Source organism: Emys orbicularis, chromosome 4 (genome assembly GCF_028017835.1).
Source record: "Emys orbicularis isolate rEmyOrb1 chromosome 4, rEmyOrb1.hap1, whole genome shotgun sequence".
Classification (NCBI taxonomy): Eukaryota; Metazoa; Chordata; order Testudines; family Emydidae; genus Emys; species Emys orbicularis.
This window is the reverse complement of record NC_088686.1, coordinates 141,358,218-141,383,546: the sequence shown is the minus strand read 5'-3', so window position 1 is coordinate 141,383,546 and position 25,329 is coordinate 141,358,218. Positions and strand designations below refer to the sequence as shown.

The following is a 25,329-nucleotide window of genomic DNA, read 5'->3' as shown; positions in this document are numbered from 1 at the left end:
AATCAGCCAGCTCTCCATAAACCACCAGCAAGTCTCCTCTGGACCAACAGCGGTTCGGCTACCACCGTTTGAGAACCTTCGAATGAAGGGCTGGGAAAGCCCCCATCCCAGAACCCCTCTGACAAAACCAGAGAGGACCAGACTCTGCATTCCGGAAATGTTACCTTGAAAATATCAAGCGAAGGGAAAAAAGCTTTTAAAAGAAAAATCTTTCAAGCTTCCTTTTTCCAACCTTAAAAAAAAAAAGCCAAACGCTCATTTTATTCCCCCTTAGTGGGTCACCTTTAGTATGCTGATGCTTAACGGCACTGCCAGGATTAAAGGGAAGAGCTCTGTGAAATACTCACTTGAAGCTGCACCTCTCGGATTGGTGCATGGATCTTTGGAAGTGGTTGCAGGGTTCCAGAAAGTTGGAACCTTAAAAAGCCAACAGGTCCTGGAAATCAGGTGGAAGCAGGGCCGGCTCCAGGCACCAGCTTAACAAGCAGGTGCTTGGGGCGGCCAAGGGAGAGGGGCGGCACCTGCGGCAATTCGGGGGCGGCAGGTCCCTCACTCCCTCTAGGAGCGAAGGACCTGCCGCTGAACTGCCGCCGCCGATTGCAGCTTTTTTTTTTTTTTTTGCTTGGGGCGGCAGAAATGCTGGAGCCGGCCCTAGGTGGAAGGTTGGAGGCCTCTATTCCCACCACGCTGTAACAGTAGGTTACAGGGAGGTGCCCTGAATCCTTACAACCTTTTTAGACTTTAAAGTGGGCTTCTGTTCTGAAAAGTGATCACGTAAAAAATGGTTCCTTCCTACTCAACCAATCAGCTCCCTGGGTTTGACTGACCCTCACCCTGGAACACACTGCAGTTCTGATCTGGTGTAAATGACTGCCCAAGGTGCGGGGCAATGGTGAATTCCCTCTCCCTCCACCCCCGCTGCCCCGTTGCATATGCAGTTGTATCTTGTTTTGCAGCTCCTATTAGACCTGCAAAGCCAGTACTGCTGCAGGAGAGTAAGCTGAACTGTACTCTGGCTTACGCTTCACTGACAGCAATGTTAATCTGCCCTCCATTCCACCACCACCTGTGCAACTCCATTGGTGATGATGGGGATACAGAGGGATAGCGCAGGGCAGAATTGTATTATGCACTAGCCAGGTTTCATAATTCATGAGCCAAATGGAACCAGCTTGCCTTTCAGATCCCAGGGTGCGTGCATGCAGCTTTCAGTTAAGGGAGCAGGGGGCAAGTCAACTCCTCTACCTCCAGTGGAGTTGGACTGAGTATAAATGGAGGTACAACAAACCTTTTTTTTAAAAAATCTTTTAAACTGAGTGTATTTGATCTGGAAATCCAAATCAGCACAACAAACATGGATCTCCCGAGTGTCATTTGTAGACATTTTTCTCAGAGCAGAGGCATACTTTAAGGTAACAGTCTTAAGTTAAAATGATTAACAATCAATTGACTTGTGGATAGAACACTGGGGATGCTACCAGCCGATGGCTGCCTGCCAGGAACAGCTGAGTGTTTTGTCAAACTTTTCCACGTTGTTTGTTTGTTTTTGAGTGGTAGAAAAGCAATTCATGTGTAGTTTAATGATATATTTATAGCTTGTGTTAATCCTGCCTACTCCATGACCTTTTGTATTAAACAAAGGCTCAAAGCAACAAGGACTCTGAACTGATGTTGTTTGTTATTGCAGATGCAAGAGAAATCAAACGGATTTAAGAGCATAACAAGTGTTTCTTTATCCGAGTTTACCATAACAGACACAAGGTGTATGTCGACACTGCAGCTGGGAGATGGCACAGGCTAGCCGCTGGAGTCAAAGCCTGCCCAACTCTCTCTGTCTGAGTTCAGGTGGCTAGCTTGTAATGCCACCTGTGAGGCACTAGCCACTCTGCAATTTTTGGCGTGTTAGCTTGAGTGAAGCTACCATGAGCCTGTCCACCTGGGCTGGGAGGTATACTGCTAGCTGCAGTGTAGACAGACCCTCAGTGTATGCACAATATAAGAAAAGGCAGCAGCAAAATACTCTGGCACTGAATCTAAACACATTACGGATACTTAGTATATGTGGCCAAAATCAAAACAAAAAGTTAGTCCTGTTGAAATGATACCGATGTATCATTCTTGTGTGCTCGTGCCTACATAACGGCGTTGTGTGTGTGCGTTTCCAGAGTTTGACAGAAAATACATGGCCATGAAGCGTGTGGGGCTGCGGAGAGTGGGGAGTGAGATTTTCTTTGCTTTGGATTGTATTCATATTTTCAACCTCTCCCAACCCCGCAGGCTGGTTTTTGTTACACCCCCTGGGGATCACAATGCAGCAACGGAGAAACACGGGGCTAGAGAAAAAGAATGGTCTTTGGGCTGCTCAGCAGAAGCCCTGAATTCAATTCCCAGCTCGGCCAGACGCGCAGGGTGACCTCCCGTACGTCAGCCAGGGCCCGATTTTCAAAGGGGCGCAGCGTCCGATTTACAGCGCCCTGGGCTCTTTTGAAAATCTGGCTGTTCGTCTCTCAGGGCCCCGGTTCCCCACCTGTAAAATGGAGATAATACTTCTCTCCCACCCTTCACTAGCTAAATAGATGAGAGAGAAACTCTTTGGGTCACAGAACGGCTCTTCCTATGAGCTTGTACAGGGCAGCTGCGCTGGGGGCTGTAGCTGTTTCTGTAGTACAAATAGCATGGAGGTGATGCTGCAGTCAGATGGGTTTGGGAGCGGAAAGGGGGCACTAACCTACTCAAACTCCTCCCACGAGCCTAAGCTAAAGAATTTGATAGGAATGAAACAAGTAGGGCTCTCTAGGCATTAAACAGGGGTCTGTGGCAGTCACTCAGGGATCCCATGGAGTTGAATAGAGTGTTGTACCAGTTGCTATGCTGGGTGGGGGTGGGGCTGCTCAGAGAGGGTCTCAAGCAGTGCCTTGGGGGGGAAGTTCTGGGGGTGTCTGCACTCCCTGCTTCTGGAAGAATGGGTGGCCTGCCTGGGATAACCCACCAGGAAGTGGAGTGTGAGGTCATGGAGTAGCACAGTTGTGTGCTCCATGTGACGCCGGCAGAAGGACACAGAGCTCTATTCTAGCCCCAGCTCTGCCGTCGCCGGGGCATGTGATTCCAGGCAGGGCACATCACTTCTCTAGCCAAGAGGAACAACATCCAAGTATCTGGAGAAGAATTAAACTGAGTCAGAGGCTTAAAATAGACCACACAATCCCCTCACAGAGTACGAGGGGCTGCCCTACACACACACCCTGCTAACCCAGTGTAAAGGTATCCACGCAGGGACTGGCACGGGTTAACTAGCTCTATTTAAAAGGTGATTTGAATTAAATCAGTACAAAGTTGTGTGTGCAGACAAGGGCTTAAGGAAAACCTTTTATATTGTATCTCTGAGTGAGGATGGGTTCCTTGTGAGGGAGGATAAGAACATAAGAACGGCCGCACTGGGTCAGACCAAAGGTCTATCTAGCCCAGTATCCTGTCTACCAACAGTGGCCAATGCCAGGTGCACCAGAGGGAGTGAACCTAACAGGTAATGATCAAGTGATCTCTCTCCTGCCATCCATCTCCACCCTCTGACAAACAGAGGCTAGGGACACCATTCCTTACCCATCCTGGCTAATAGCCATTAATGGACTTCACCACCATGAATTTATCCAGTTCTCTTTTAAACCTTGTTATAGTCCTAGCCTTCACAACCTCCTCAGGCAAGGAGTTCCACAAGTTGACTGTGCGCTGTGTGAAGAAGAACTTCCTTTTATTTGTTTTAAACCTGCTGCCCATTAATTTTATTTGGTGGCCCCTAGTTCTTGTATTATGGGAATAAGTAAATAACTTTTCCTTATCTACTTTCTCCGCATCACTCATGATTTTATATACCTCTATCATATCCCCCCTTAGTCTCCTCTTTTCCAAGCTGAAAAGTCCTAGCCTCTTTAATCGCTCCTCATATGGGACCCGTTCCAAACCCCTAATCATTTTAGTTGCCCTTCTCTGAACCTTTTCTAGTGCCAGTATGTCTTTTTTGAGATGAGGAGACCACATCTGTACGCCGTATTCAAGATGTGGGCGTACCATCGATTTATATAAGGGCAATAATATATTCTCCGTCTTATTCTCTATCCCCTTTTTAATAATTCCTAATATCCTGTTTGCTTTTTTTACTGCCTCTGCACACTGCGTGGACATCTTCAGAAAACTATCCACGATGACTCCAAGATCTTTTTCCTGATTCGTTGTAGCTAAATTAGCCCCCATCATATTGTATGTATAGTTGGGGTTATTTTTTCCAATGTGCATTACTTTACATTTATCCACATTAAATTTCATTTGCCATTTTGTTGCCCAATCACTTAGTTTTGTGAGATCTTTTTGAAGTTCTTCACAGTCTGCTTTGGTCTTAACTATCTTGAGCAGTTTAGGATCCTACCATATATGGTCTGGTCCAAACAGCAAGGGAACCTCTGCAACTAGGGGGTGACAGCAGGCCCATGCCATATAGGGGAGGCCCTTCTTCACAGGGAACCGCTTCTACTGGAGGGCAGGGCTTCCCCCGACTCAGCCTGTGGAGGGCTGGCCTGGAGCTCCGGGCTCCTATGCCCCCCAAAAGGCTTCCCTCTGGATTGGGAGCAGTGGCCCCCTCCTGAAGTACAAAGGTGGGGGTGACCCAGCCTTGCCCCCGCTCCAGAAGACTCCAAGGGCAAGTCTTGAGGACCGTGGGGGAGCGTCCAAGGAATGGGTGAGAGAGATTGGAGAGCAGGGGATAATGAGGTCAGGGTGAGGAGTTGGAGCAGTGGGGGGGGGGAATCAGAAGATGGGGAGATAGAGTAGGGGGCTATATGAGGAGAGAGTGGTGGGGGAGGTGGCAGCATGGTGTGTATGTGTGTGTAGGGGTCACAATTCCTCCCCATGACGGCTCTGCTCAGCAGCGGAAGTGAGCTCTGGGGTTCCCCTTCCCTGCACTGCTCCCCCAACAGGGGAAGGGAGACCTGAGCTCCCCTCCCTCCCCACATTGCCTCCAGCACTGGAGAAGGGGGTCCAGACTCCCCTAAGGCCCAAGCCATCTGTGTGGGGGCAGCAGCAGCGTACAGTACATCTGTGCTTCCCCCCCAGCTTGACCCTGGAGCACTTCAAAGAGGCCCTCACTTATCTTCCTTTCACAGCATGGACATGCAGACAGTGTTAAACAATACCCTCTATAGGTCTGAAGGTCTGGCTCTTCCCAGTTTGCTGAGCCCGGCCTGTGCCTGTAGCTTCTTTTGAGGCCAGTATATTAACTCGGGAGGTCCCCGGTTCGGTCCCGAGTGATGACAAAGACGACGGTTGCTACATAAGTGCATGTGCATGTATGTATATAAACAAAACTAGTGATTGCTCAAGGTTAAAGTCTTAAATTCATGCTGCCTGTTTTCTCCGACTTCAGATTGCTGTTATGTTTACAGACAGTATCAGTTTAAATAATTGGGTCAAGACGTTTAGCCATACACGCTCGCTAGCTTTTGTCAGCTTGTTTGTATTCGTTTTTGTTGCAAAGCAACATGCTTTCATTCACAACTATAGAGTTAGCAATACCCAGGTAGGTACGAAAGATTAGTTACTACTTAGTTACTCTGATTGTAAACCCTCTGAGGCAATCTGTCTCTTGGTTTCTGTGTTTGTACAGCACCTAGCACCATAAGGGCCTGGTCCATGACTTGGGCTTCTACATCGTCCGGCCATACAAATAACAGCACCAAAACGTCTATGTGGGAGGTGAAATTCTGCAAACTGATCTGTGCCTCAATTCTCCATTTGTTAAAATTGGATCCTGCTTCCGTACCTCAGAGGGGTCTCACATGAATTTACGCTTCAATACTCTGGTGATGGGCACCGCAGAAGAACATAGACAGTGGGTGTGAAAGGCTGGGCTTAAATATCTGGTTTTGCTTTTCAGGAGCCAACGCTTGTAGGAGGTCTGTAGAATGTTTGTAAAGAGCTTTGCAGTTAGTTGTGCTGTGTCTAAAACGGCAATACGTTTTCTAAAAAAATAACCACAGGTAACAGCCTTTACCTACCAGTTGCTTACAGAGAGGTGCTTTAGCTCTTTTTAGGAGCCCTGGTTGTATCCTCTGGACATGTTTGTTTGGGTTTTAACATTAACATTCGGAGGGGGAATGTCTCTATGGTGCATGTCCAAAGAAGCCTCACTTCAGTCTCCCCAGGAGAGACAAAGGGAAGGTGTCCTTTTAATATCTCCCTGCACTCAACCATATGGACGACTACAGAGCAACATTTGTGTGTTTCAGGAAAGAAGTCTGAGCTTGGAGCGGAGCCAAGACACACCCGGGCTGAGTGACAAGCGCAAACATCTACTGGAAGCTCCTAATCCTAGTCTGTGCACTGTGTCCCCCTCATCAGCTGCTCACTGAATTATCAGCAGTGCTTAGGTACACAGTTGGGACGTGGGCTAGTTCTCCCTGATTGTGATCTCCAACTTTCAGGCTCCAACTAAGTCCAAGAGAAAGACGCTTCTCTGGTTTAATGACAGTTCTTGGCATTCAATTCGCACGGCTGCTTTCATTAAATAGCAGCCTCCGTGCAGCAGCAAGGGAGGGTAGGGAGTGGGATCAGGTAACTCCTGAGGAGCAAAGGGTGGTGGTGCTAGGGGCCAGCTTAACTCCTGAGAGCACAGGGAACCAGTAGCAGATATGGTTTACAGCTCAGTAGATTTGCATGGAAAAGCTCGCATCCCCCAAAGGATAGGTACCTGTATGGTACAGGGGTACCTCCCCCTCCGTTGCCTCACGCTGGTGGGCTCCTGTGTTAAGTGCAGTGGTGTGTACTAAGGTGTGTGTTATGCTTATGTCAACGCTTAATAAAGCCAGGTCCTAGGGCTGGAGTGTGTTTGGGACGGGCTGCAGAGTCACTTCCTAGTAAAGGGTGGGGTGGGGTTTTTAACGGACAGGCCCCAGGCCAGCTCCTGAGCCGCATTCTCACTTCTTTGCATCATTTGGGAGGCACAGAGGTGCTGGACAGCATCTAGCTCCCCCCCCCAGCTTGGCCAGCCCTACCCCATTCCCCGAGGCCCTTGCTCTAGGGGCCATGCCAGGGGAGAGGGGAGGACTTCCGTGGAGTTACTCCTGAGCTGGAGAGTGGAGAAGCAGGCCCAATATACTCAATAAATGACTGATCTGCCTCCTCTATCCGTCACGGTGTATTCCAACCTCAGCTAAGAAGCTTCATACCTAGGCTCCATGGCTGTTGCTGGCTATAGCTCGCAGCTGTAATCTATTAACGTTACTTAAAGGGGATATAGGGCAGTAGATTCAAATGTGTCCCCTAAAACAGCATTCCCATTTAAACAAAGTCCTTCTGAGCCCTGGTAATGAAACAGCCCCAGCAGAGCCTTAGGCCTCAGTAATCGACAGGCCCATTTCCTGGCTACCACTCTGTGCAACAGGCGGAGAGCACTGGCTGTGAGCCACTGGGGACTTGCAACTGATGAGCATTCACACTTCTGATTGCAACGGACAAGGCAATTAGGCCAAACTCAGCCTAGCGCAATGGCTGGAGCAATTATGAGGGTCCTATTAAAGTGACAGATCTCCTTCTATTTATAGGCTGGTGGAGGGGACTCAGGATCCTGAGGGTAAAGTGACTTTCCTGACTGACTGTGTCCCATTTATCTGGCTCCAATGTCTGAGTGCTTTGGAGAGGGCTATTTTGCTCCATGACCGAACTTTCCCCTGATAATCAGGCCTATCTGGACCACACCAATAGGCAGCAGAGGGCAAAGGAGACTAATCCCTAAATAGCAGCAAGGTGTCACCTTCCCTGCCTTGAATCTTCAAATGTGCTAACGGTTAGTGTTCCTAAGACCTCTTGATTTCATTGACACAGTGCCTGCCCCACAGGCAGGGCCCAGAAGAAGCCTGGAGGGGTGCAGGTTGGGGCCGTGACCTTTCCAAAGCACGCCCTGGCTCTGCAGGAGGCTGCACACTAGTACTGAACAACAAGCCCCTGGGGGACGGGAGTTAATGCCTAAATACTGGTGAGGGGCTGAGCCGGTGTCCAGTCCCAGCACTGAATCCCCAGGGCTACGCCTGTGAGCCCAGACCCCTCTTTGAGTCTCTAGTCCCCCGTCTTCCCCCTGCCACGGGCTGCCCCACACTCCGCCCCCGGCCTGCAGCAGCAGCGCGGCCTTGGGAGCTCCCGCCAGGCTCAGCCAGTGCCCAGCCCTAGCGCACCGTGACCAGCTGGAGCGCAGCTGGCCGGCGCCCCCTCTGCAGTGCGCAGGGCCCGCGGGACGCGTGCTGGGGGCGGAGCAGGCGAGCTCATCCCCGGCCGAGCCGCTCCCGGGCGCAGGGCGAACCGCGCCCCCCCCCCCCTCCCCGGGGGGCAGGATGGCGGCGCCCTGGCGCTGGGTGATCCCCGTGACATCACAATGGTGGCAGGCCCGAGCGCCGCCGGGCTGGGCACGGAGGGGAGGCGGCGGGGCTGACTCATGGGTTCGCGGCGGCGGCGGCTCCTCCCTGCCCAGCCCCTCTCCAGCCCCTGCCCATGGGCCGCTGCCCCAGCGCTCCGCGGCTAGCGGGGGTGGAGTCGCCGGTGCCCCCTCCCCGCCTCCCGCACTGGCCCGGGCGAGGCTGCGGCTCTGCCCGCACTGCACGTGGGCCATGGAGGAGAAGGTCTCGGCCGCCGCCGGGCTGCACGGCCGCCGTGGCTACCCGGCCGTGCGCTGCCTGGGCATCGCCGTGGATGAAAACAACGTCCGGCCGGGCGCGCTGCAGCTGATCCGGGAGCTGAGACCGCAGTGGGAGACGGAGCGAGTGAAAACCAAGGTACGGGAGCGAGTGTCACCCTGGGGCGCCGCTCCCCGGGGGGCTGCGTGTGTGTCACCCTGGGGCGCAGCACCCCGGGGCTGCGTGTGTGTCACCGTGAGGCGCTGCTCCCCGGGAGGCCAGGGGCAGGGCTGGGTTTACTCGGTGCTGCCACAGCGCGGGGTGGGCTGGACTTGTTGCCTTCCGCAGCTCCCTTCCAGCCCGGTTTCCATGGCTCTCTCGAAGCCAGGCAGAAGGGAAACCGCTTGTTATGGTGAGATCTGTTATGTGCAACAGTCTCCTCCAGCACCCCGGGGCGTTGCAAATTCGCCTGGGCTGTGGAGCTAGAAAATGCCTTGTACGGGACAATGTTGCACTGAATGACCTGCTCCAGGTCTTTCCTCCCTAACGGGGGTACTTAGCGATGTTACCGGGCATGTTTTCTCAGCACCCCTGTCCTTCCCGGAGGCGCTAGAGTGGCTGCAAAGAATTGAGCGGTGACTGAGCGGATTCCTGTTACACGCAGAACTCTAAAATGCCTGTTGCGCGTTGGAGATTTTTAAGAGCGGGTTAGACAGACACCTGTCAGGGATGGTCTAGAGAATACCTAGTCCAGCCATGAGTGCAGGGGACTGGATTAGGTGACTTCTCGAGGTCCTATGAGTCTATGGTCTATGAATACTGGTTCTCCCGAGGCAGAGGCGTCTAATTGTTAGAGCCAGAGATCAGGCACTAGGACTCCAAGAATCTGTTCCTGGTTCTGCCACTGATTGGCTTTGCTGCCTCAGTTTCCCCATCTGTCAAATGATAGTTATGACAGATTGCCTAGCTTAGCTCATCAATATTTGTAAAGTACTTTGAGATCCCTGCATGAAACTGTTCTGTAGCTGTGCAGTGAGGGTACAGTACTAGTATAGTATCAATGTAATAGAGTATTCATACAAGCGTGTGCACTTATTTCCAGTGTGCCCGGAGCATCCTTAATAATATATTAATAGCCCAGAGTCATTTAAATACAAGAAGCTGTGTCAAAATATTTGTGCCAGGGCAGCTGCTAATAGGCAGGAGACTCTTGAGTTAAGGCTGTGATCTCTTCAGGGAGGGACTGTGTGTCGTGTGTTTGTACAGCACCTTGAGCTCTGGTCTCAGCTGAGCTCTCTAAGTGCTACCTATAATACAAAGAATTCATAATAATAAGACTCTTGTCAGCCCTCTTATATCCATGCATTGATATTGTGTTGAACAGCAGTTCTTACTTGTGTAAGCGTAAAGGGAAGGGCCGGCGTGCCTTAAATCTTAGCTCCAGCGTTATTTTATGTTTGATTTTTTTTTTAACATGTTAATACTGGGGGGAGGGAGGTATTTATTATTTATTTTCAGAAAAACAATTTTTTTTTATTAAAGAGAGAACTGAAGCAGATCCTTAGCTGGTGCATATCAGCATCACTGACTTTTGGTTCCATAGTGTCAGTGCCAGGCTGTTAGGTGTTGTGCAACACTGCAGATATAAGAGGCTAAGTCCTCTGGAGTGGCCAAGGTCTGCTCGGTGTAGGACCCAGGAGAGCTGGGAAAAGGTGGCTGTAACTCCCCCCTCCCCCCCCCCCCCCCCGCGAATGCCCACACACACAGTTCTGGGGTCAGCTGAAGGCTGTTCAGCCCCCCAGTACAAGTAAAAGGAGCCTACAGGTTGCTCTGGGTTACGCCCAACTGCAGTGGTCTCCAAGGATCTGGCCCCACAGCCAGTGCATCCTCTAGCTCTGCCACTAAGCAGAAAGCATCTCCCTGCAGGGACTGGACTAGATGACCTCTCAAGGCCCCTTCCAGTCCTATGATTCTATGCTAGAGAGCTTCAGGGCATTGTAAGCAAGCTTGATAGCATACTGTGGGAGGGGTGCCTGCTTCTCTCTCACCTTAGGTGTGAAGAGGAGAGCCAGAGCAATACATCCAGCGCTGAAGACCTGTCTGGACTGCAGCAGGTTGGAGCTCTATGCTCTGCATTCTAGTATCTTTAAGGCTGTGTTGGCGACAAAGAAATGCCCCTGCTTAAATACTTATGCACCTACCATCCAATGAAAGAGACCGGAGATGCCCAAGAGCACTTTGGGGTGAAGAATGGCTGTGAGAATGTCTGAATAGGCAGGAATGTACGTGTGTCAGGGCAGGGATCTGTGTACAGGGTGATGAGTGTGAGAACAGGCAGATTGGTACAGGTGGATGTAGTGTCTGGGGGTGTTGTATGATGGGGGCAGGCAGACATAGGGGCAGGTGGACACGGAATGCATGGTTGGGTAAGTTAAGTGGTAGGTGGTGGATGGGAACAGTGGAGTTAGTGGTTTGGAAGGATCTATAAATTTGTGTGCATGAATGGTCGGATGTAGGGCAACAATTTCTATGCTGCTGTGAGAGGGGATGAAGCAAGAGGGAATGAGGTAGTGGCTGGGCACCCATGGAGTCAGATTGTCCCTGATCCCTGCATGTGTGCAGAGAACGTTCCCCATTCTGGAGCAGTTCACACACGGGGCCTAAGACAGTTGCAGCCCTTGTGCTCGGGGAAGCTCTGCACATCCTAAAGGGGATGGAGGGGTTGTGGTCCTATTTCCCCCTTTGTGAGCCCATGCGGTGGGTCAGGCACACTAGACAGAGCCCCTAGTCCCCTTTTTTCATTTGCAGACCACTACAAATTTTTCAATGGAGATGCGGACCCCTTTGGAAATCTATTGATTGCATATATAGCTGAGTTCTGTTCAGTCCGTTTTCAGTCTGTCATTCAGAGACCCCTTAGCCATAGTCAGGCTCCCCGGGTTGAGAACCACGGCCCTACAGGATGATGCTATTCGCATTGTTCCTCAGGGTCCCAGGACAGGATTAAGCTCTGTGCAGCATGGTCCCCCTCCATGCAACCACGGGGTGACGTGACTTTGTGCTGCCCCCTGCTCGGGGCTGTGCATCAAAAGCACGATCAAGACCTAAATGCAAAGAGCACTAACTCCTGGGGCTCTCGCCTAAGCATTTCTAGGATTATTGCCACAATAAAGCCCTGGCTTCCACTCCCCTCCTATACCCTGTGGCAGAAATACCAGCCCCCACTCATCCCCATGTTCCACAGGCGGCAATGGACGCAGCGGGGTATTTGGCCATTTCAGGCTGGGAGGATGGGGGGGATGTGACACTGCTGGTAAATGTTCACTCTGCAGTTGATGCTTCTGGGAACGTCTCAGGTGGTCTCCTGAGCAGCTGTCCTTGTTCCTGGAAGCTGGAGGAGGTGTGAGATGCTGTGTACGCAGGTCATCAGCAGTGTTGAAATGAATGTCATGGAATGCAAGGAGGATCAATACCAACAGTCCAATTCGCACCCACAGGAAAGAGCTGAATGGACTTTAGATCCGAAAATGGAGAAGAACTGAGGCAGAGTTCAGTTTGCCAAAGTGGCGGGGGCTGCTGAGCTAGAACTGCTGGGGGAGTGGGACCTGTCCATAGGAAATTCCTGTTCTCGTCCTCACGTAACCTGGGGCTATTCTATTCCATCTGCAGGGGGGTAGTTTCAGTGGAGCCGATCTTTAGCTGGTGTAAATCTGGATAGTTCCAGTGACGTTGATGGAACTAGGCCGGTTTATACCAGCTGAGGATTTGGCCCATTAGATCTGAAAAGAGGAGGACAGGGAGAGGCTTGAGGGCGAAGACTTTAAGGAGATATGAGTCTTATGGTATTTACTTCTCTCTGGCATGTGAAGATCAAATCAGTTTCCTTTTTACTTATAGGGGAGAAGCATATTGTCACCTATAGCGAAGCTACTAACGCTTCAGATCGTGTCCTGGGCAATGCTGGACAAAGCCTTGGGCACAAGAGTAGCATCAGATTGGGCGGTACGGCACCAGGCTGTGCCCTTGGTGCTGACGCTTCTGCAACCGCGCATAGCCTGAGCAATGCCAGCTTTGCGCGTGGTGTCCCTCCCCTGTGCATCAGGCCATAATGCTGGGCGCTGCCCACCCAGGCAAAGCAGGCACCATCAGATTGCACCCTGAGTGCCACGGCCTCATCAGCACACTGTGTCACAGATACTGCTGCAATATTACTCTGCCCATCCCATTGCACTCCCAGGCCTGGACCCAGGCAGCACCAGATCTGCCTTCTGAAAGGCCCAAGGATCCAATCCTGCATTTCCCAGAGCAGGATGGTTCAGTGGATTGCAAGGATTGCCTTTGTGGGGGTGCCTTGCCCAGCATTTGCTTGCAGCCGGAGCTGGCAGCCCCCCACTTCCTTCCACAAGCATCAAATTCCCCTAACTTTTAAAAAATGGAAGAGGAGAAAAGTGCCCCTTGGAAACAGCATTAATCTAAGGGTTCCGCTTCGCCCCCATCTCGTTGACTCCATTCGCTCCACTGACTTCAGCGGAGTTACTCCTGATTTTACCCCAGCGTGAGTGAGAGAGGAATCAAGCCAATATTTCTCGCCATCCCCAGACCATCTGGAATTGCCTGCCTTCCCCATCAAACCACGCCTCTGTGCGTTTCCTCTGCTTCCCAGGAGAGAGCATAGACGGGAGAGATCGGCAGGAAGAGGGGTCATGGAGTTGGAGAGGACGGGGGAGGGGGAGAAGACTCCGTGTATTCGGGCACCCAGCCAAGTTAAGGAGAAGTCCGAACAAAACCCTCTTTCCATCTGTGAGGCGCCATCAGAGTAGTGACAGAGGCATCCCCAGCAGAGACATCGCCGTCAGTGATCTCAGCGCTGCTCAGCCCCCTGGGGTGGGTTGGTTGGTTTGTTTCATTTGCTCCTCGCTGTGTTTTGTGCCTGACGCGCTGTGCCAATTCAGAGATTCTGCCCACAGAGCAGCTCAGAACCTACAGAAGCCTGTGCCGCAGCCCTCAACCACCTAAAGGTGGAACGGTTCTTTTAGCTCTCTTGGGTCGCCAGCCGGAAAACAGCCCAAAACACCCAGCTGTGCCCGGTTCCTTCATCAGCGCCTCCAGCTAACTGAGAACTTATCACAGGCCCATCCGTAGGTTTGAAACCCTGCTGAGCGCCCCACTGAACTGGGATCGAGTCCCAGGTTTGTAACTTAACCCAGTGTCATGCTTTGCTGTTAAATCACCCAGCTCCAATTATAAGCCTGGGCCGTATGAGGAGTGCAAGACAGGCCCATGTTGGGATGCTGTCGAGACCTCCCAAACTTATGTCGTCCGTGACTGGTGCGTCTCCTGAGGTGAACCGACAAGAAAGGTCTCCAGAGAGAGCCCCCGCTGACGTAACCAAGCTCTTAACTAAACCATGTGGTTCCGTGCGGTGGGGGTGCTGCTGAGACCCCTTCTTTCCTCACCCTGTCCCATTCCTGTTATCTGTTCCCTCCACCCCATCTTACTGCAGCCTCTTTTGGCAGGGACCGTGCACAGGTGCATGCATTCATTCACAAGCACCGCCCAGAGGGCATAAAACAGAACGGCCCCAGCAATGACCCAGGTTGCAAGGCGGGGGAGAATCAGACCCGGTAACTTGCAATCTGTCCTTGTAAAGTGTCTAGTGCACCTCGGACACGGTTCAAATAATATTGCTCCATGCTGCGCATTTAACAGCCTCAGCCCGTGTGCCCTGAGTCACAACGTCCATCCTCAGCCAAAGGCTGGTGACCTGGCTAGGACTCCATTTGAAGTGTCTGCGCTGTTCACTAATCAGCGTTTGGACTGGCGACGGTGGCAAAGAGAGGAAGGATGGTTAGGGTGTTTGCTTGGGACTCAATTTCCTGCTTCACCACAGACCCCCGTGTGACCTTGGGCAAGTCCCTTAGCTCTCTGGGCCTCAGTTGCCCATCTGTACAATGGGAATAATAGCCCTGCCCTGCCTCGCCAGAGTGCTGTGAGGATGATGGTAATAATGCCTAGCTTTTATATAGTGCGTTTCATCAGATCTCGGAGCACTTTCCCATGGAGATCGGTTTCATTAGCCCCTTTTCACAGATGGGAGAACTGGGCAGTTCCTTACCCAAGCAGGCTGGGTATTGAGCTGGGACTTGAAGGCGGGTGGAGTGTTCTGTCCACTAGACCACAGTGCCTCCCTCGGTCAAATACATTGGAGTGTGAGCCACTCACATGTTACAGTCATGGCGGCCAGATAAGTACCATGGACAGACTCCTGCGCCAACCTTTTTTTTTACACTCGGGGCTGTTAGGATTATACATTAGTGTCTCTTTTTCCCCTCTCCACTGGGCATTCCCCTGGGCACACACTTGTTAATGGCCCCTTTTCCCCATGCCACGCCCTAACCCTCTCCCTCTGTCCCTCCCTCTCCAGCTCTTCACCGACGGCATCACCAACAAGCTCATGGCCTGCTATATGGACGAGGGGATGGCGGACGCGGTCCTGGTGCGGGTCTACGGCAGGAAGACGGAGCTCTTTGTGGACCGGGAAAATGAGCTGAAGAATTTCCAGGTGCTGCGAGCCCACGGCTGCGCCCCCAACCTCTACTGCACCTTCCAAAACGGCTTGTGTTACGAGTTCATGCAGGGGACAGCGCTGGGACCTGAGCATGTGCAGCAGCCACAGATCTTCAGGTGTGTGTGCTGGGGAGTTTGTTCAACGTTTCCTTCCTCCGTGGTCCTGCCTTGGGAGGGGAAAGGCACTTGGACAGATTGCTACGGGCCTGATTCTGCTATCAGTCTTAGGGTGCTGCGTGCAGGGAGTGACGTTTGGAAGAAGCCACGCCAGATCGGGGAATGGGCTCCTGACACCTCCCGTGCTCTGCAACGCCCCATATTGGGCTGCTAGCAGGAACTTGGGTGGGAGGCAGCATAGGACGTTCCTTCTCCCAGCTACCAGAGGCAGCTGCTGGCAGGGGGATGGGCGTTGCCTTTCTCTTGCAGAGTGGCCTTTCGTCTGGCGGATGGGTGGTATGCATAGCCATTGCCAGCCCCACAGAGGCTGTTCCCCTGAAGTCTCCCATACCATTTGCCTAGATGGAACCAGGACAGCAGCATTCTCTGGTAACCGCAGTCGCCAAACAGATTCCCTGCTAGTGTAAAATGCCAGCAGTATTGCCAACTCTCCTGGTTTTCTCACAAGTCTCGCAGTTTTGGGTGTACTGATTGAAGCCCCAGCTGCTGGAATCAAGTGATCACATCAGAATCTCCACTTTCATTTAAAAAGAAGTAACTTGTAACCCTCAGGGTTGTTGAGAAGGGCTTGAAAACATGATGCAATTGCAACCTGAGGGCTCAGAAACCAGAGAGCAAATCAAAGGAACAAACAACAACAAAAATTTGGCTTGAAAATCACAAGATTAAAAAAAAAAATCTCATGATTTTTGAATCCTTGAGGTTGGCAAAGCTGAAATTGCCGTTGCTCTAGAGACTTACACCAGCAGAGAATTTGGCCCAGTGAGTTTGGAGATTTTTGAGACGGTACGTTGGAGCATTTGGAAGTCACACCGCTAAAACGGAGAGTGAATTTAGACGCTTTCAGCCTGAATTTTTAACGGTGGACGCTGATTTTGTGGGTGCCCAACTTGATGTCCCTGGGGTGTGGTTGACAGAGGGAGCTGAGCATTTCCCATTGGCAGAATCTCTAAGTGTAGCCACCTATTATCGCCGCACCTGTGATTTGTTCTAGGTTGATAGCCTGGGAAATGGCCAAAATGCACGCAATTCACGCCAACGGGAGCCTCCCCAAGCCCAGCCTGTGGCACAAGCTACACAAGTACCTTACCATCGTGAAAACAGAGGTCATCACCAAGGCATCCATCCCCAGGTAAAGAGAGAGAGAGAACCCAGCAACAAGACTCCTGCTAAGGGCATCCACACAGTTCTAGCTACCTGCATTGTGCTCGTCTCTAGTCCTGCATATGGGCTCAGGCAATGCAGCCAGGCAGTTGTGGGAAGGGTAAGTGACATAACTGGAGCTGGGCAAAAATTGAGTGAAGAAACCAGGCAACAGGCAAAGCCCTTGCTGGGTTTTGTCACAAACCTAAAATTCACAACAGGTTTGTCAAAAGATTCAGTGAGGTCACTAAACTATCAGCTTAGCTACGGGGAGTCAGGCCAGTCCAGGGATTGGGCAAAGCGAGGCGAAGTTCTGGTTTGAAACCATGCAACTCTGAAACTCTGACCCAAGACAAAATTTTGAGGGCTTTGGTTGAGTTTTGGGGCTTGTTTGAATCCCAAAAGTGCAGGGAAGGCAAACCACATGAGCTAAGGAAAGAAAGGTGAACATCTGAACTGAACTGCTGAGCACTAGACATAACGCGGGCGGGACATATGTCAGCGGACCAGCTGCAATCCAGTTGAGCCTGACACGATTACAGCAAGGTTTGACATTTTTCATGTAAAGGAGCAAACAATGTTTGAACCATGCAATGGCCCTTCCATAACACAACTGGGAAACATGGTCTAAATATAGTTATGGTCTGTCTACTCTACAAGATTGACCTATGAATTAGCCAATCTTTGTATCTGGGCCCACCAACAAGCAGACTTTCCAGCGTAGACGAGAACACACAGGAGAATGAACCAGGTTGAAACGAAAGATCTCTTTCAACACTTAACTGTCAGATTATGCTGCCCAGCCTTTGCTCTGAGTTGCCTTGGAGAGACCTTCGCTATGTCACAGACAAAGACTTTGGAGCGCTCAAAGTGGAGACGACTTAGATTGTAAGCTCTCTGGGGCAGGGACAGTTTTTCAGTGATCCAGACAATGCATGTTTAAAACCAGTCCATCTAATGTCCAGTGCAGACAAGGCCCTTGAGGGAGATTTAGGGCACGTCTTCACTACCCGCCGGATCGGCGGGTAGCAATCGGTCTATCGGGGATCGACTTACCGCGTCTAGTGAAGCGCGATAAAATCGATCCCTGATGGCTCTACCGTCGACTCTGGAAATCCACCGCGGCAAGAGGCGGTAGCGGAGTCGACGGCGGCGCGGCAGCGGTCGACTTGCCGCCGTCCTCACAGCCAGGTAAGTCGACCTAAAATACGCCACTTCAGCTACGCTATTCACGTAGCTGAAGTTGCGTATCTTAGGTCGACCCCCCGCTGTAGTGTAGACCTAGCCTTAGTCCATTCCAGGTGGGTGGATCCAGAAGAAGTCTCAATCTGCGTCAGGATCCACCTACTTGGATGCTATCAGTCCCAATAAACAGGGAAGGTGAATGACCTAGGTGGCACACACAGTGCATTAAATGATCAGTTGGATTTAATTATTAACTAGCTCTTTTATTGGTATCACCAGGTTGCTTGAGGTCATTAGCACAACATATGCCACTGTCATTTCTTGAAAAATTCCCATTGTCCTTGTGGCTCTGGGCCTGGGAGCTCGATTGCCATGGTAGCTCAGAGGAATGGACCATCATTCCACATCAACCCTTCGAAGGCTAATTGCAATGAGAGTCTTCTGCTTCTGTTTTAATTGATCCGATTGTTGCTGTTTTGTGCCCTATATGTGAGATGGGTTTGAGTCTTGGTCTAGTTCCCAGTGGGACAGGGTTCTACATCACCATAACCACCAGTGCAATTGACCTCACTTGTTAGCAATATCCACCTAGAGGCTAAAGAGTCAACGAGGCACAGAGAGAGAATTATCCTTTCCCTCCTAGAGAGAGTCCATCCACATCACTGTGGAGGCACGTTGATAGGATAACATGGGAAAGCTTCTGCTGCTTGATCTGTCCCTGCTCTGTGGCTAAGTAGAGGATCCCAATCTCCAGGGCTGTCAAGCCATTCACCACTGCTGAGCATCAGAACTTGGGAGTGCATGGCTCCCAGCCTGGTGTTTAGTCCACATTGATCTTCCAGTGAACAAAGGGTTTTTTGCTGGACGAAGTACCCGTGAGATGTGATTCTCCAAGACTGTGCTGCCCTAGGAGACCTGCCCCCCCCCCCCTCTCTCCAGTTATTGAATGTTATTGAGCTTTGCATTATTTTTTAAAAAAAACACACATTTGAAAAGAAGGTTATTGTGCGTGGACATGACCTCACATCCTCTTCTCCCCTAGGTTCCGTCAGGAAGTGCCCAGTCTGGAGGTGCTAGAACAAGAGGTTGCCTGGCTGAAGGAATATCTCTCCCAGCTGGGCTCACCCATCGTACTGTGCCATAACGACCTGCTGTGCAAAAACATTATCTACAACGAGACCGAAGGTTTGTTCCATTCCCGTCCAGTGCACACGAGCTTTGCGAACATGTCCCTTCCCCTGACGGTGGCTTCCAAGGGGTACAAGGATGCTGGCCTCTTGAAGAACCAGACGCATCTGCTCTAACCATTCCCTGTTTTGCCTTCCACAGAGCACGTGCGGTTCATAGACTACGAATACGCCGGTTACAATTACCAGGCTTTCGACATTGGGAACCACTTTAATGAATTTGCAGGTGAGTCAAGCTCCCCCCCCGCCCTTCTTTCCCTAGCCTGAAAGCTGGGCCCGCAGTTTGGTGGAATGTTTCCCTATGGCCGTGTTTACTTACAGGGTAACTGATCAGGATATTTCATTAATGTAAGTAACTGTAAGAAACATTCCTTCCTCTCCCCATGTTTAGCCCCAAGTGCAGGTTATATTTATGCCTGTCGGTATCCGTTTCAGCTTGTGCTGTGTAGCCTTCAGCTCTCACAAGCTAACCAGGGTTGGACCAGGTCAGCACTGGGAGGAGAAACCTCTAAGAGGATTTGGAGGAAGTTTTGTGGGTGATTCCGTATTTGGTACTTCTCCCTTCAAGTGACTACTGAGCCAAGAGCCATGTCTGGGGGGATTGTGCTGGTGGAGTTGCCGGCACCTTTCAAATGAGATCTAAAACTGAGATCCTGGCCGCTTGTGGGCATTAAAGTTGCCATGGCAATAACAGAGTGTTTGGGTCATTCTGTTCTGTGTACCCGATTTCCCAATGCGGTCTCAGTTGGCTTCTCTCCCAGCCCTAAACTTCTGCGCAGCGTTCCTGCGCCCGGTTGAATAGCTGCCATGTTCCTCTCCAAAGGAGCCTACAGGAAGTTACTCCTTGCACTTTGAAGACAAAAGGAGTTGTAGATGTACAAATAATTTTTACCTTGAAGACTTAAGCAGGATTATTGCAGCCTGAAGCACAAACCTGCACTGAAACTTTTAAGTCCCCTTCTGCACGTCACTGCTGAGAACAAACAGTAAAAGAGATCAAATCCAGGCTCGTGCATGACAGGGTGCTCATGGGCCGGACTAGATCTAGGGGGAAAAGGGGTTTGGGCCGGACTGGATCTAGGGGGAAAAGGGGTTTGGTATGTATCATGGCACCCTGTTGTTTCCTAATTCAGTGGCCTTTCTCAGAGATCATTCCAAATTATTTTAAAGCCTCCGAAGAACTTCTAGGAGTAAAATTCACATGGAGTGCAGGGAAGATTAGGAATCAGCTCAAGTGTCTTTCAGAGGGAAATCACATTTAGATTGTAGCTTCAGGGCCAAAATCCCAGCGCCAGAGAGGGAAGGATAGGACCCATTTGCTAACAGGATCTTGTAACAAGTAGATGGGATCAGTGTACTTGCATCCCATCCCTAGCTCTGGGGCAATAACTCGTCTTCCACTAGAACGGCCCATGACTTACATAGCGTTTGTCTCCCAGGGGCTGATCCAACGGTAACTGAAAGATTCCCATTGACTTCAATGGGCTGTGGCTCATGCCCTGGGAGAGCCTAGAGGAGCTGCCTTGTTCTCCTCTCCCACCTCCAGTCTTCCTAATTGCTAGCTTCTGTTTGCAGGGGTGAACGAGGTGGATTACAGCCTATATCCCAGCAGAGACACTCAGCTGCAGTGGCTGAGGCACTACCTGCAAGCCTACAAGCAACTGAGCCGGGAGAACCAGGGAAACGGAGGGGGAGTCGTCTCTGACAAGGAGCTGGAGACCCTCTACGTGCAAGCGAACCAGTTTGCTTTAGTGAGTGGGCGCCCAGCGGGGTGGTGGGAGGAGGCAGAACTGAGAAGGTGACGCACGCTGGGGCAGGGGTTCCGAATACACTGAACCCATGGGAGAAGAGATTGTTGGGGAATAGAAGAGAGAGATTTACCATCCACTGGAGCGTGTTCTTCTCTGACAGGCAAGTCCCAGGGCTCTTTGGTGGGAGAGTTAATCAGCCCTGAAATGCACTCTGGGATCCAGTTACAGGAGTGGACAGGGAGAGGAAATAGGATCTGGTCCAGTGGCTCAAAGACACTGAAATTCTTCACTGTGCCTATGTGTCCACCCTCTGTTTAACATTGCTGCAGTCCCAGGCCCAGGAGTGAACCAACTCGGGCATAATGGTCCTGGAGCACCACTGTTCATGAAAGGAACATAGGAATTACCGTACCTGACTAGATTAATGGTCCATGGCCAGCACCAGATTCTTTAGAGGGGGATGCAAGAAGCCCCAGAATTAAAGTTCTCCAGCGGAGGGAAGGGAACTGCTGTGGAAGCAGAGCGGGAACAGACGCGATGGATCAGATCTTGCTAAAGAGCTCAGCAGGTTGGGCACACGTCGATTTTTTTTTTTTTTTTTTTTTTTTGGAAGATCTAGGCCCAGTGGTGTGTTCAGAGCAATTAGAGACCTGGTCCTATGTACATCAGCAGAGTCTGCCCACCTACCTGGAAGTCCTTCATGTTATTAAGTTCCTCTGACAATAAGGCAGATCCTCTCTAGGAGTCAGATGGCCAAGAGCTCTGAGCGCCACTTAATTCCTCACGAATCCAGACCTAATGCCACAACTGACTCTGAGCAGAGTGGTCAGTGGGAGAGAGCACTGGATGGAGCAGCCAGAGTCCCTTCCCTGATCGCTTTTCCCCCCCAGCCATCATGGTTCTTCACTGCCTTCCACCTTGTGTAGCATTTACACCTTGTAGGTACCCATTGTTCAGAGGTTAACAGCATCGCCAGCCTCAAGCACTCCAAAAATCATGAGAGTGGCTTTGACGCTCAGGTCACCTTTTCACGTTTTTCTCTGCAACCAGGAGGCTAGAAAGTTCGTTCTCTCTCTCTCTCTCTCTCTCTCTCTCAAGTGAAAGCTGAGATTCCCATGCAGTCTCTTGATGGGGTTTTAAGAAACCCACCAACTATCACAAGAGTGCTGTTAAAACCACAGGAGTTGGCAACACTGGACCGTGAACCGAGCCTGGGGGCCTGCTTTATGGTTTGCAGAGTTGCGAGAAAGAGCAGGGCCCCCAGAAGCCATGATCAGGCTCTGGGTTGAATTACAGCTCTTCTCCTGCCACTGAGGAGGGGCAGTGAGGGAAATCAGGCCAGGCAGGGGGTGGCTTTCTCTCTTCCCCCTGCCCTGCTTGAGGAACTATCCCAGGAGTAGCAGAGCTTACATGGGATCCAAGACTCTGAGTCAGATTTCTGAAAGAGCTAAGTACCCATTTAGACACCAAAATAAGTGGCCAGGTTTTTGAGAGAGAACTGCACATGGGGGGCGGGGCTTCTCTGAAATAGCCTGCCATAAGGGTCACAATGGGAGCTGCTGGGTGCTGAGCACTTGAAAATCTGGCTCGGAGCTCTTCTGAAAATAGGATCCTTGGTGAGCATAGGCTTAATGACGCATCTGACTGGGTGGTCTCAGGTTGCCTGGCTGATGGACAGATGGTGCCATGTTAGCCATTATCTTGTGCACCCCCTCCGGACAGCAAGAATCCAAGAAAACTGGCTGTCAGCCAAGCATGTGGGGCAGGATCAGCATTGCAGAATGTACGGTGCATGTGGAACCCTGGAAATTTAGATTCTCAGCAAGTACAAACGGGTGAAGTCAGTGGAGCTGCACTGATTTACACCAGCTGAGAAATGTTCTGGCCTATAGTTTCCGAGGACCAGAGTTTCTGTCCTCTATGGCAGCAAGACTGGGAGAGATCAAGCAAGGAAGAAGTTCTGCACAGGTGGCCACCTGCTCATAAGCTGGAGAAGAGATGTGTCCCCATCTTCCATGAGAGAAGGAGGCCAAAATAAAGAGCGATACGCTTTGTAGGTCGATGGGGTGATAACAGGTGAGCAAGGACTCCAGTGACCTGTTGGCCTGAACCTGGGACAAGGCCAGCTGCGCCCTGGAATACAAGGAAATCTGACTTTGCCAAGGTTACTTACATAAAATCTCCAGAGAGAGCATTGACCCTGTTGGCGCTGCTACAGCAACCTTTGAACCGAGCAGCTGGAAGGGAATTTACCTTAGCTGGGAGCCAGGCTGTAAACAACTTCAGACCTATCCGTTGTGATAAGGAAGCCAAGGGCTTGTGGAGCTAGTCGCCTGTATTTTAACTCCGAAACGGTGGACACGTTACGGAAAAGGCTCTTGCTATTTCCAACATGCAGTGGCAGGGGATCAACCTAGAGGTGCCATCACCCAGGTGCTGCCAGCCAAGGATGGATCAAACCCAAGGCTGTCCCACTCTGAGGGACCCGGTGGTAACACCCCGTTCCCCCCGCCCCGTGCAAGGAAGGGGATAACGTTTAGTTTACTTATGACTGTAAGATCTTTGGGGCGGGGTCAGCCTTTTTGTGCTGTGTTTGTACAGCACCAAGCACAGTGGGATTCTGCTCCATAAAAACGTCACACAAATAATAATTAATAAGACAGGAGCTGACTGTTCATTAGCACAAAAAAGCTCATGGGCCAGATCCCCACCTGACTGCCAATCAGCATAGATTCACTGAAGCCAGTGGAGAGGACTTACACCAGATGAGGATCTGGCCCCGAGTGCTGAGAGAACTGAGGCTTTATCATCCCACAGTGGTATGGGAAGCTGTAGGCAGGTTCCTGATTCTTCTCTCTGTTGCAGGCCTCTCATTTCCTTTGGGCATGCTGGGCCCTGATCCAGGATAAATATTCCACCATAGACTTTAACTTCTTCAGGTGAGTGGGCCCCTGCGGCAGGGCTGGTGGTGGGTAGGGCTTCCCCTTTGCCATGGCACGAGCAGGCTGCCCTGTTGTTTCCGTGCCCAGGCTGATCAGCGCTGAGGTCCTCGTTGGATCCATGGGTCATGGCAGCACCCGGGCAGAGCACGTGGGGTGGTGCAGTGCGATGGGATGTGTAACACGGCCAGGATCGACGCTGGGACCCGTGGATCCTAACAGGAGTGCCGCTCCAGCCTGGGCTAAAAGACACACCTCTGTTAGCCCGAGCTGCAGCAGGCTCTTCAGATACGTAGCCCAGCCCCAGATTGCCACGGTGTTATGGACACCCAGTGTATCAGCGTTCTGCTGCAGCACAGGAGAACGCAGTGAGCCCCAGGAAGACTGGGCTGCCCCTTGATCTGTTATCTCCTGCAGAGTTTGGACCAGAAATTCCTAGAATAAAGGCAGGCCATCTCTCTCTCAAATCCCACCTAGCTCCTTCCCCACCTGGTCTAGTTTTAAACAGCTCAAGCAATCAGGATGCCACCATTTCCCCCTTGGGGAGATTATTCCACACCCTAAATCACCCCTCTCCTTCCTTGCAGCAGACGTGAGTAAGCAAGGCCGTGGGCTTCCCCCTCGAAAGGAGGTGAGGGGAAATCCCTGCAGTGCCGACAGGGTTGAGGCAGTCAGGTGTTCCCACTCTCTTGTGTAAGATCTCGATCTCTCTCTCTTCGCAGGTATGCAAGGCTAAGATTTAAACAGTACTTCAAGGCAAAGTCTGTGGTGACAGCTCTGGAGATGCCAAAATGACGTCTCAAGGCTGCTTCAGGTCCACAAGATTCCCAGCTATTTTCTCCTGCACAGGTCGGCTGCTGCCATGACCTCAGTCGGCCACCGGCTAGTGGAGGGGGCAGATAGTCTGGAGGGAGAGGGGGAAGGGGAAGGAAGACTTTCCGGGAAGCCAAAGATTAAACGAAGCCCCTGGAGCACAGTTATCCCATCTCTGGATTTAGCCCCATCGTTGGTTTTGCTGATGGTGCTGTTCCGGGGGATGATGACAGGACTTGGCTGCTGGCAAGACACTTGGTTCCAAGACTGGAGCATGAGACATTCAGGAAGGCCATGAGCTCAGCTGGACTTAAAGCTTTCGGGACTGCCTTGCAGATTAGTATCGCCTTAAGATTGGAGCTGTGTTCCTTGGGCCGGGCGACCCGGCAGGTATGTGCTTTACCGAAACAAACCGTGCTGCTGTTTGGTGTCACATCCTCCACAGGGGATGGGGAATTCTGCTTGGTCAATCCTGTCTCAAGTGGGGATGGGGCTGACTCTGTGCCCCTCACCCACACAACCCCCTTGTGCCCCACACTGCAAGGGGCTGGCTCTAGACCCCTCTCCCTTTATTTCTGAATGCACACTTAGGGCTTACACAAGGCGACCTGCACAGGGGCTGCAGTCAGAGGGTCTGGCGAACCTGCCGCTAGGCCCTGCCATGGGCTAACTCAAGGCACATGGGAGAAGAAGGGGGACCTTCCTTTTGTCCCAAGCCTTAATGATAGAGGTTACAGCAGCTGGCAGTGACCCCTCCACCCCCACCCCTCAGCGTTGTGTTTGCCTAAGCATCTCAAGGAGGAGGTGAAGATCCCCTGACTGTGAAGAATGGTCCTGCTGCCAAAAATAAACTTCTCTTCCCAAATAGGGCTGCTCACCTGGTGCCTTGTCCCACAGCTGGGTGCCCTGGAGACAT

The 25,329-nt window shown here is 51.4% G+C and overlaps 1 protein-coding gene across 1 annotated transcript; it reads left to right on the top strand.

The window, feature by feature from the left end:
* Positions 1 to 8,372: 8,372 nt before the first annotated feature.
* ETNK2 (ethanolamine kinase 2) lies at positions 8,373 to 24,395 on the top strand. The gene is made up of 8 exons (XM_065404097.1): positions 8,373 to 8,810; positions 15,076 to 15,335; positions 16,390 to 16,527; positions 18,766 to 18,908; positions 19,053 to 19,136; positions 20,486 to 20,661; positions 23,527 to 23,600; positions 24,323 to 24,395. The coding sequence occupies exons 1-8, from the start codon at positions 8,373 to 8,375 to the stop codon at positions 24,393 to 24,395; spliced, it is 1,386 nt and encodes a 461-aa protein (XP_065260169.1).
* The last annotated feature ends 934 nt before the right edge of the window (positions 24,396 to 25,329 follow it).